This window comes from Sminthopsis crassicaudata, chromosome 4, assembly GCF_048593235.1.
Source record: "Sminthopsis crassicaudata isolate SCR6 chromosome 4, ASM4859323v1, whole genome shotgun sequence".
Taxonomy (NCBI): domain Eukaryota; kingdom Metazoa; phylum Chordata; class Mammalia; order Dasyuromorphia; family Dasyuridae; genus Sminthopsis; species Sminthopsis crassicaudata.
Genome location: NC_133620.1, coordinates 367,108,390 through 367,120,985, shown reverse-complemented (window position 1 = coordinate 367,120,985; position 12,596 = coordinate 367,108,390). Strand labels below are relative to the sequence as shown.

At 32.4% G+C, this 12,596-nt stretch overlaps 1 protein-coding gene across 2 annotated transcripts in view; it reads right to left on the bottom strand.

The window, feature by feature from the left end:
• The window catches only part of VMP1 (vacuole membrane protein 1), a 124,069-nt gene that overhangs the window by 62,715 nt on the left and 48,758 nt on the right, over positions 1-12,596 (bottom strand). The window contains exons 1-3 of one of the 2 annotated variants that reach the window (XM_074261966.1): positions 9,807-9,928; positions 6,457-6,624; positions 651-782 (exon numbers count right to left, since the gene is read on the bottom strand). In XM_074261966.1, the coding sequence (XP_074118067.1) occupies positions 651-782; positions 6,457-6,462 (138 nt within the window). In that variant the 5' untranslated portion in view covers positions 6,463-6,624; positions 9,807-9,928. Of the gene's footprint in view, positions 1-650; positions 783-6,456; positions 6,625-9,806; positions 9,929-12,596 lie in introns of those variants that run through there. The other variant, XM_074261965.1, reaches the window with a different exon arrangement.

Below are 12,596 nucleotides of genomic sequence, written 5' to 3'. Positions count from 1 at the left end.
AAAGACAAAAAGAAAAGCCCTTACCCTTAAGAATCTTAAATTCTATTAGGTAAGACAAAAGATCCAAGCAACAAACCTAAATTTAGTTCAAAAAGTCTGATCCTATACACTTGCAACTTCAAACATAAACTGAAGCATTTGTACTCTTCTTAAAATCAGCTTTGTTATATTATCCTATGAAACAATCTAGGACAAACAAACCATCCTGTCCTTGTCTTGGCATATTGAAATTGAGCATAGGATTAATGAGGAGGAGGTCTGGGTTTGCTTCTTGACACTATTTTTGACTCTGATTTTTAAGAAATAAATTCACAAACTCCACTGTTAAATAATCAGAATCTGATTCTTTTCGTTTATTGAAGACTAACCTTACTCACTTTGATAAATAGTGTAGCATTAAGTTGCTCTGCTTTCTAACAGTGCTTGTCTTAGCTTACTTGACATTTTTAAAATGGTCCTTCCTTATTTCTTTATTCTAAGAGCAAGATGCTTGTTAAGTTTCAAGTGTATAATAGTCCCTCCTGAGACACATTTCCTTCTTTTTCTTCAGTAACTTTCTTTTTCAGAACTATTGTTGATAGTTTCACCTTCATTAACCTTTTGAGATAATTAGACTTTTTTTGATTTTCTTTTTTTAAAAGTATTCTTACTTGTGCAGAATCTGCATGTTCCAGCATCTCTTCAAATTCCTGATACTCCTCATCATCAGGTTCAGCACCTGACAATCGAGCTGCCCTGGCCATGAAATAAGGGGGAAGCTCTCCAATGGCTGTTCCAGCTCCCTGGGGGGGAAAAACACACATACATACATACAAAAAATATGAAATTCTGTTCTTTATATCACAGATAAAATTATATTTAAAGAACACCACTAGCAGAATTCTCTACCTGACTAAAAACACCAACCAGTAGACAACCTATAAGTAAAGCTAACTAGTATAACAAGTCTTAGGGCAGTAGAACATATATAAAATGTTGATGTTGACAACATTATCTCTTATAATAACCAACTTTGTAAAAAAAACAAAAACAAAAAAAAAAAAACAACTCTTATGTGTTTTACTGAACTCTACACCTATACCTATATACTCTGTGGTTATGGTAGCATTCTTTCATACATGTACTTTCATACATGAAAGTTCCTCAGACAATATTATAGGTTAAATATTTTCTAGAAAGCTTCCTGATCTCTTTGATACTCTTTAAACTCTCCTGCTCTTTGATATGGTTTAAAAACTGTTGACAAATTGTGCTCCGGAAGCTCAAGGAATATGAACATTACAATGCACAATCCTTTTCACCAGAGGAAAAAAATGTTTATTTCCTGAGGGCAATGAATGAATCACGATCCTATCTTCAGTTTTTCAAGTAATTTTTAAAAAAATCCACAATGCAAATTTACATGAAGGTACAAAACAATTAATAAAATAGCAACTTCAATTTGAATCCTTAAAAAACAAGGTGTCTAAAAAGTTTTGGTGCAGTTTTAAACTTAGTAGCTTCTTCTTATACTTATGATAATTCCTGAGCCATAATTAATTTTGTTTTGTTATTGTTAATTTTGTTATTATTATTATTGTTTGTTACTATTAATATTGCTTTGTTAGCCTACAGATCCTTCCATAAGGATTATCAGATGGTATGAATGTTATGCTTAAATATCTGGTTTTATGTGTTCAAATGCCTACTACACCACTTGCAGCTTCCCTTGTATAATCAATCATGCCATCATATTCCAAGCCATTCCTGTGTATCCATAAGTTAAATAAGACCTTTGAACAAAAACATGTTACTGTGCAAAAAAGATAAGCTAATACTTTGAGGGGAAGGTGGGAAGGAAAAAGAGGAGAAATTGGTGAAATATATTAAAGACAATATAGTAACATGGAAAAACAAATCACATTTTGCCCAGTAAAACTAGGACCAAAGTTAACTGCCACATTTTGCCTAAGGAAAAAAAAAAAAAGATAAAAGTTGTAAGAATAAACTAAACTTCTCTTGAAACTTGCTAAGTCACATATTTAACAGATCTGGAATTAAATTCTATGATTCATTTTAGGCTAATTGTCATTTTCTTAATGTAAGAAAAAAAGCATTAAATGGATTCTAGCAGCTGTTAACTGTCTTTCAAATCTGAATAACCATATTTATTGTTAGATTTCATTTTGCTCATGTTCTCCTATGGCAGCAAGGAAAAAGAATGGCAGCTACTAATCAGCATTCTTTTTATATGCAAATAAATAAAAAGGAAGTTAGTCATCCAGGCACCAATCTGAGAACACAATGTATCCAAAGCATGGAAGATTTTATTTAGTCCACTGTCTCAGTTCAGGATGTGCTAGCACTCATCATTGTATAATTCAAGCAACAGATTTTGGTTGTTTTATTTTTGTATTTTTTTTTTTTTTTGCAAAAATACAAAAAGATTTTTTAAAGTATGGTTCAAATGAAAGGTAATACGCTGAGAGGAAAAAAACTTCCTCAGTTCCAACCTATGTGATATAGAGACAACTGCAGTTAAACTTACAAGCTATAGTCTTAAAACCAAAAAAATCACAGTCAATTTATTATACTATTTGCAGTTAGTCTCCTTTCGTAAAACTTTATCCAGAGAGAAACTTAAGTAAAGTTTAAAAGATATACCACTCATTCATGGAATTTAAAAGGGTTATATTTTATATTATTTAAACATATGTATAATATGTATGTTATACATAACCAACACATACATACACACCAACATAACAAAATTAAATATTTTATATTATTAACAAAACTTCCTACTCCTTGAGCACACTTAGGAGTCAACCAAATCATTCTTCTGACCATCTGGCAGGACCAGGATCTATCTGCTCCTGTTGCCCCATCCCATCCATAGTGGTCAAGTACAAATACACATCATTTTAATGTGCTTTACAGATTTTGCTTACAAATTGAAGACTGGTGGCAATCCTGTGTTTAACAAGTCTATTGGCACCATTTTTTCCAATAGCATGTGCTTACGTTATATCTTTGTGTCACATTTTGATAATTCTTGCAATGTTTCAAATGTTTTCATTATTATTATTTCAATTATGGTAATCTGTGACCATTGATCTGACTGTTCCACTGACAGGTCTTTCTTCTCTCCTTCTGTCTTCAGACCTCCCTATTCTCTGAGTCATTAGGCCAATCTAATAACTCTACAATGGCCTCTAAGTCTTCTAGTGAAAGGAAAAGTCAATTGCTTTGATAATTTTTTTTATTGTCTCATTTTAAGAAATTGTCAGTCACCCCAAATTTCAGCAACTATCACCCTTATCAATCAGCAGTCATCAACACTGAGGCAAGACCCTCTATCTATGACTTGCTGAAAGCTCAGATGATGGCTAACATTTTTTTTTTTTTTTAAGCAATAAAATATTTTTAAATTAAGGTGTGGACAATTTTTTTTGGACATAATGCTTTTGTACACTTAATAGGCATAAACATAACTTTAATACGACACTGGAAAACTGAAAAAAATAATTGCTTTATTGCAATTTTTGCTTTACTATGGTAGTCTGGAATCCAAAACTAAAGACTTTCCTGCTTATTTCCTACACATCAAAACGTACATGCCCAGAAGAAATTAATGTGCTCAATGATGAAATAGGCCTCAGGTCAAAGCAAATCTGACTTAATGAATTAGAGGAGTACTTCAACCACATCTCACTCCTTAAATCCATGCCTTTCTCTCCATTCACCACAGCTGCACTAATTTAGGTGCTCCTTCACCTCTTATGTAGATTATTACAAGAGTCTTCTAACTGGCCTCACAGTATCCTGCCTTTCCATTGTCCAATTCATCCTTCTATAATAGATATCTGATGCATGAAAAGAGTGCCTAGGATAGTATCTCTCAACATACAATGATAGATAAGGGGACTGCAATAAAGAGACTATGGAACATGTGGAGCCATTCTATAAGAAATTCCATTTGGTTACGCATGTGGTAAAGAAAAGAAGAGGTTCTTTGACTGGGAATGGTGAGATTTAAAAAGGCCTGAGGATATTAATCACTTCCTTTTTATCTCATTTAATCTTTTAGCTACATTTGTGAACTCCTTAGCTCATAGCATACTATGAAAGACTCTGATGTAAGGGAAAAAGTCTTGGGACCTTCTTCCTTTCTGGGACCATATGACATGTGCATTTTGGTGGGCTCAATACTATATAGAAACTGAGTTAAAATTTGCATCTACTTCATCCTAGAGACCAAGGGAGAATAAGGCTTTAATGTTGGGGGGTAAACAGTATATTTATTGTTGCTCTATATATGGCTAAATGGAACTGGAGTACTAACAGATAGTTAGAAGGAACATATGTAATGATATGGAGACTGAAACTGATGGCAGAGAAGAGATGTACCCCACAAACCCCTCAAAAATAAGCTGCAGCATGTCTAGCTCTGGGAGTGCAAGTTAACAATACATTCCAAAAAGCTGCCAAGTGGATACACCTAAATCATAGGTATGACTATGTCACTTCACTTATCAAAAAGCCCCAGCAGTTCCCAATTGCCTATAGGATCAAATTAAAACTCCTGTTTCACTTCTAAACCTCTTCACAATTCAGCCCTAGCCTATTTTTCCTAGATTTAACACTTCCAACACAAAGCCTGTTCAGATCTCTACAAACTGTTGTAGCATGCCTCTGTCTATCTACCTATCATTTCACTTTATATATAAATATATATGTTTCCCTCCACCTCTCAGAGAATGAAATGTCCTAAAAGGAGAGATGGTTTTGTTTTGTCTTTGTAATGCTTGCTAAATGAATGAACCCATGTTCCAAGCTCTTTAACAGAACTTGGGTATCTCTATTACTATACTACTATACTTAAAGTAGTTATTCTATCTTCTTCCTGCAAAAGTTTAAAAAAAGACTCATCTTAAAAACTGAAAAAGCATTTTCTAAGCATTTTCGAAACCTGAGAGGGATTGTGAGATGTGGGAAGGCAAAAAGAATCTAGCAATGTAAAGAACTCTAGAATCAGGAGTATGGAGTTCAAAGCATGGCTTTGTCAGTTACTAGTGGTATGACCTTGGGGAAATGTGTTTTGTGTGTGTGTGTGTGTGTCTGTTTTAAAAGAGACATAAAAAAACAAAAAAAACAAACCTGTTTTTCTTTTTCTTATAATGTTTTTTTCTGTTATAGCCAATACCAGAGTTCAGTGTTTTCCAGCAGTATAGGAAAAAGTACTGTTATTTTTGGGAAGACTGAGGGGGAACAGTAGTAATTTTTCATTCTCATAACCTCCTAGGTAGATATGAACATGAGAAATTTTCATCAGACCCATTTCTGGGAAATCAAAATTTCAGTCACATGAACCTCTTACTTCCCTATACCATATTTGTGAAAGACTTTTAAAAATTAATACTATGGCCAATAGCTACCAAAGATTCTTTTTTTTAGTAGCTCTTTAGAAATTAATGTGTACAACCAATCAAAAAGCATTTATTGTTTTGGCCAAGCAATATGCTATGTGATAGACAAAGAGAACTCTACCCTTAAGATTGGGTTGTTAAAAAGTCTTGTTATTAGAAACAAGTGATCCTAGGAAATTGATACATTAAGAAGTTTATCTTTGGGATTCAAAGTCAATGAATTTCTAGCACTTCTGTAACAGATGGACTAAAATGCTTTAAGTAGTTTATCTATAGAGTATGAAATAGGTCCCCAAATTAGAATTACAAGAAAGTTAACTATCCATTTTGTAACAAGAAGACTTTCTCAACTTTGAAAACCTAAGCAACTTTCAAGAATCTAATGATGTCAGAGAGGAAACTTGGAAGGGTGGTATCAGAATGTGGAAATATCAGAAAAAGAAAGGAATCTGAATGGTACTTAGAAAGCAGCAAAGAAGTATTGAAAATTTTTGAGCAAAGGAATGATATGACTATACCTCATCAAATTTGAAGATGACAAAGAGCTGGGAGTAATAATTTAACACACTAGAGAACAAAGTCAGGCTCTAAAAAGATCTAGATAGGCCAGGACACCTTTGCTTTAGGAAGTTCTCTGTGATTATAAATTGAAGACAAGTAACCTGCATTGTTAAATTTCTTCAACTATGAATTCCCTCTGTCAATGAAATCACAGGTCTGGGGAAGCCTTTCCTAGTCTGTAATCCTATCAATTAGTAAACAGTGCAGAAAGCCCCCTCACATAACTGTGCTTTTATTCCCAAAGTCAGGATGAGTAGGAGACACTTTCCGTTCTATCCCTTCTTTGACCCTTTATTTCCTCAAAGCTATGATTTCACAGTCCTCTCCCACGCAGAGCAAGTTTTTTGTTTTTTTTTTGAGACTGTTCTTGTGACTTCATGAGTAATACTTCTGAAACAAATTTAGATATCTTTATTTTATTTCAAACTGAAACAAAAGTAGCAAACTAGCTTGGTTAGTTTTAGATAACAATAAATAGATATCTTACCCACATACAGGCTTCAAGCCTAACTTTTGAGATGATGGTCCATAAAGAAATAGATCCTTCAATACCCTCTTCATCTGGACAAATAATCTGATCAGGATATGGTGGCTCTGGGAAATTAACTGAGTTGCATTCATAAGCAGCTAGTGTAACTGAAGCTATATGTGGGCCCTGAAAAAAAAAAAAAATTTAAGCATGAAACAAAATAAGATGAATTTAAATATACACCACACCAATGACTTTCTAGGGCTACTTTTGTGCCTTCTTAGGTGTTACACTTTTATCCACTGAAGCTTCAGGCAACAGCTGGTTGCTTAGCTCCTTCCACTGTGGAGATGGAAAATCAGTATTTTACCCTTTATCTTCTGAATTGATTAAAAAAAACAAAACAAAACTGCATATTGTAACTTTAAAAGGAATTATGTCTCGGAGATGAACCACTACATAGAATTCCCAATCCCTCCATTTTTGTTTGCCTGCATTTTTTATTTCCTTCACAGGCTAATTGTACATTATTTCAAAGTCTGATTCTTTTTGTACAGCAAAACAACTGTTTGGACATGTTTACATATATTGTATTTGACTTATACTTTAACATATTTGACTTGTATTGGTCAACCTGCCATCTTGGGAGGGGGGGGGGAAGGAGGGGAAAAATTGGAACAAAAGGTTTGGCAATTGTCAATGTTATAAAATTACCCATGCATATATCTGGTAAATAAAAACTATTTAAAAAAAAAAAAAAAAAAAAAAAAAAAGGAATTATGGACATACTATAAAATGGACACCTGAACCTGAAAGAAAAAATCATCACTGATTCTATTTCTCAGTATAATAAAATTCAAAATGATCATATTTTAAATAAAAGAATTGAAATTTTTACCTCTATTATATACTAGACTCATAAACACAGTATAGCACTGTTATACAACAAACACATGAAGAAACTTCTGTGTCAAGTCAACTGTCTGGGCAAGTTTGTTTCCCTTTCTGTGTTTCAGTTCTATACAAAACAGGAATATAAGTAAGGACCTCTTGGCAAAACACCTAACATAGAATGGGTGGTAGAAGTTAGCCTAAGAAGACTTCAGTTCTAATCCTCACTCTGACATTAATTAGTTCTATGATACTGAGCAAATAATTTACTCCTCTTGATCTCAACTTCCTGATTTACAAATTGAGGCAACTGCACTAGAGGATATCGAAAATTCATTATTTCTAGGAGTCTTTGACCCTAAGGTTAAAGTGTAATACATCAGAAATAAATATATCATCAATTCAAGTATCAAAAAATGTATGTTTTAACACTAGATTTATTGACTGACATATTTTATTTTGCAACAATAGACATTTCCCAAATATTTGGAGAAAATGATTAATTAGCATAAAGAACTGACAGATCCTTAAACTTTAAGAGCATTATTAACACTGAATAGTTTGTTGTTTATCAAAGCATTTAACATGTTGTTGTATCTATTATTCTTTTGAGCTTGTTTTTTTACTCTGAATCATGCCATACAAGTCACCCCAGGTTTCTATGAATCCTTCCTCTGTCAATTCTTATAGTATAGTAATAATGCATGCAATTCATAACATAATTTGGTCAGCTACTCCCAACTGTTGGGCACATATGTTGTTTCCTGCCTTCTGCTATGACAAATTGCTATTAAGAAGATTTTTGTACACCTGTCTTTTCTTAACATAATACCATGAAAAATTTTATGGTTTTTTTTTTTTTGCACAGTTCCCAACTGTTTTCCAGAAGTGTCAAAAAGTAGTGAATTAGCAGATATTATACAATGTTTTAGTGACTTGTTTATGTACCATATATACATTTCTGCAGTTGAATTATTTAAATAACTTGTATAAAATTACTTTAAAAGTCCTTGGATATGCTGAGAATAGAAATCACATCTCTTCTATTTCATATATAATTCTTGTTCCTCATTTATAGTCACATATTTTAGGAAATCTTTAGATATATTTTCATATATACATTATGAGCTTTTGTGAATATATTTGAAAAGATCATTTCCCCATATTCTACAAGTTTAATTAAATTCTTATAAATGAAAATTGCTTATTGACAAATAAAATTAAGTGGCAATCAAATTAAAAGTAGAAAACTTGCTTATACAAAAATCTAATTTACTTATGTGCTGCTATAACATTTTACATATTACTATATTTATTTTAAGTGCATACCAAAAATAAATGAAGTTTTCAACTAAAATCTGCATACATGAATTAAGAAAAATTGAGAGCGTCATTTTATTAATAATTGAAACATATGAAGGGCTTTTTGGTGGAAATATCTCAAAAGATTCTTCCTATGATTTTTCATAAATGAATCAGTCTCTGAGAAGAGTAAGTGGTCTCTGTGTAAAAGAAAATCTCTGATCACACATGAAAGAATATATGGTTCCAATAATTCTTTAAAACTAAAAAAGGCCAGGCAGTGAAAGTAAGTATGATCCTATATTAATACTTAAAAGCATGTCCAAAAATATAAGCTATATTTCTTTCCTGAACTATGCCCAGGATTTTGTGGGATTAAATTTTTTTAAATGTGGTTTACCATTTAGTATTAGACCAATTAATTATTATTAATAGGTTATTTCATTTTAGTCTATGATGTGGATTTTATGCTTTTTCAAAGATTGTGAAATTTGAGAAACTATAAACTTATTACAACATAGAAATGTTATAAAGAATTAACAATGTATATTAAAAATAAACTTACAAAAAAAATTAACAAATTTTTATCAGTTCATAAGTATTCAATACTTCATATGTCAGAAACAGGCTTTTTAAAAAATCCAGCTCAAGAGGGATAACCAGAGTTAGATTATATTCATATTTTATAGGTATATACATGAAGCAAAAAGATTTTTACTGCACTATTATGCAGAAATTAGAAAAATTTGTGAGCTTATTATTTGTCCTACAGTAACCTGTATTACAAGTAAAAATACATAAAGCTTTTTTTTTTTTAAAAATTATAATCCCTTAAAAATGTTTTTAATGCATAAATTTCTTTTTAAATGCTATCTCTTTATGGGTAGGAAATACCAAACAAAATAGTGATGGATGTAGTAAAAATGAGAGTAAAATATATATGAAAATCCAATTATAAACAAATAGCTATAGGGCTCCAAAAGCTGAGAAGACATATATAAAATTCTCACAATGAACAAGTGCTAAATTGCCATTTATCAGGCTTCCATATGCTGGATTAATAGAATCCATGAAATAAGAAATGACTACTTTTCAATTACCCAAAGAAATAAACTGTTACCTTTTAGTTTTTATTTAAAAATTAGTAACATAAAAATATTTTACATCTCCCCTACCTTCCTCTGGACCTTTCATTCATTGAACTGAACAGACGTGCATATTTTCCCACAACTATTCTAATAAGTCAAGTCATGATTACTCAGCCTTATAATTAGATGTGGTGTTTCACAGGCAAAATGAGAACACTAATAACTCAGTCTCTTGTTCTTTGTTTTCCTAATAGGCCATTTAGCTGTCTGCTCAGCATTTGAGTTTGAACTTTGGCAGTTATATGGGTTGTCCAGGAAATTCTTCTTAACACAATAGAACAATGTTCTAAAACACAACATTTTAACCTATACAAAACAAATTCAAAAATAAACAAAACAAAACAAAACAAAAACCTTTGGAAATTAAAATGGTAACAGGAAAAGGGAATTTAGAAATGTTATATAAGCTCAAAATATTCAAGGACTAAACTTTTACTTTCAACTTATTTTCAGGACCATAATAATTTCAAAACAGACTAAAGAGACAAACAAATCACTTTATTTCCAATAAAATTGTAACATCTTAGTAGAGTTCATAGTATCTTGTGATCCTTCTGTGTTGCTCAGTATAGTGATTGTAAATAAAATCTACTCCATAAGCTCATTGACTGCCTATTTGTGACATATCTGACAACTGGTTCTGTTTCAGTTCAAAAGCCTGTATATTTATTCTCAAGAGCTATGTTAAATTATAATTTCCAAAGTTTTGATTTTGGAATAATTTTGCCTTGCCTAGCACAGAAGATGTAGTCCTTGGCCAAGCCATAATATGTTTGGGTGAAAAAAAAAAACAAACCATGATTAGATCGTGAGGTAAGATTTTGAATAAGGGTAAAAGGTATAACTGTTTTATGAAAAAAAATAACTTTACTGTATTTGGCTATTTTGGTTATATAGACAAAAATGTTATATTTCCAAAGGTTATCTTTTTGCATATATATGAGATATGGAAATTGAATATTTATTGACTGAAATAATTTAAGTAATAAGAAAAATCTGTGAAATTAATTTTGTTATTTTCAAAAATATATTGTGAGTTCTGGCTGGTAAAAGTTACTTGAGAATAGCTAATTTTCTATTCTAAATAAGTAGATATATCTGTCCTGTCTTAAATCACACCCAACAAGTCTGGAAATGAAGAGTCAAATTAGCAAGTACAAAGTGCCAGGCTCTCTCTTGAAAGTTTGGAAATACAAACATAAGCAGAAAGAGATCTTGCCCTCTCTGAGTTATGAAAAGGGAGAGGAAGGAAAAAGGGACAATGGTCTGAGAAAATTTGGGAGCCAGCAGAATGAAGAATTAAGACATAACTGGTTTGGGTTTGTTTTAAAACAGAGTTTCTGGGAGCCAATCAAAAGGAAAAGAGACAGAGGCTGACTTTATGATGTTGAGGGATGGATGAATTTTAAGGGTCAAAAGTTACTGAGACATTTTAAGAAGGACTGCAAGTTAGGAGTGTAAAACAAGTATGGTAGTAGAGAGGTCCTTATTAGGTCTGGCCACTAGAAGGAGTACAATTTATATTTCTATCCTTTTACTTGTTACCTATTCTGTCAGGCGATAGCTGGACAATGCTAATGGCAACTTCCCATGTTCAGGCAAAAGAGGCCTGGTTTCTACCAAAATAAATTTAGGGTCCTAACAAGGATGTGAGAAACTATGGTATTCTTAGTAACTCCATGTCTTCACTCATTGAAAAATATTTACTACATTATTGGGACAAAACAATAACAAAAAGAGTGAAAATGCTATGCTGTGATCCAGTCAGTTCCCACAGTCCTCTCTTGGTGTAGATGACTTTCTTCATGACAAGACTACTGGAACTGGCCTGAATCATCTCATTGTTGAAAAAAGCCAAGTCCATCAGAATTGATCTTCGGATAATCTTCTTGTTGCCATGTATAATGTTCTCCTGATTCTACTCACTTCACTTAGCATCAATTCATGTAAGTCTTTTCCAGGCCTCTCTAAAATCATCCTGCTGATCATTTCATATAGAACAGTAAGATTCCATAACATTCACATACTATAAGTTATTCAGCCATTCTCCAACTAATGAGCATCCACTCAGTTCCCAGTTTCTTGCCACTACAAAAAGGGCTGCCACAAACACTTGCACATCTGGATCCCTTTCCCTCCTTTATCATTTTTTTGGGATACAGTTCTATTAGAGACATTGCTGGATCAAAGACTATGCACTTTTTGATAGTCCTTTGGCCATAGTTCCAAATTGCTCTCCAGAATGGTTGAATCCGTTCACAACTCCACCAACAATGTATCAGTGTCCCAGTTTTTGCCACACTCCCTCCAACTTTCATCATTATCTTTTCCTGTCATCTTAGCCAATCTGAGAGTTTTGTAGCAGTACCTCAGAATGGTCTTAATTTGCATTTCTTTGATTAATAGTGATTTAGAACACCTTTTCACATCTGAAAATTGTCTGTTCATATCCTTTGACCATATGTCAACTGGAGAATGACTTGTATCCTCATAAATTTCAGTCAATTCTCTATATATTTAGAAAATATATTTTAGAAACGAGGCCTGTATCAGAAGCCTTGAATATAAATTCCCCCCCCCCAATTTACTGCTTCCCTTCTAGTCTTATCTGCATTGGTTTTGTTTCTACAAAATCTTTTAAACTTAATATAATGAAAATTATCAATTTTGCATTCCATAATATATTCCAGTTCTTCTTTGCCCATAAATTCCTTCCTTCTCCACAAATCTGAGAAACAGACTATCCTTTGTTCTTCTAATTTGCTTATAGTATCACTCTTTATGTCCAAAACCTTGCTCTCAAGAATTTAACACATA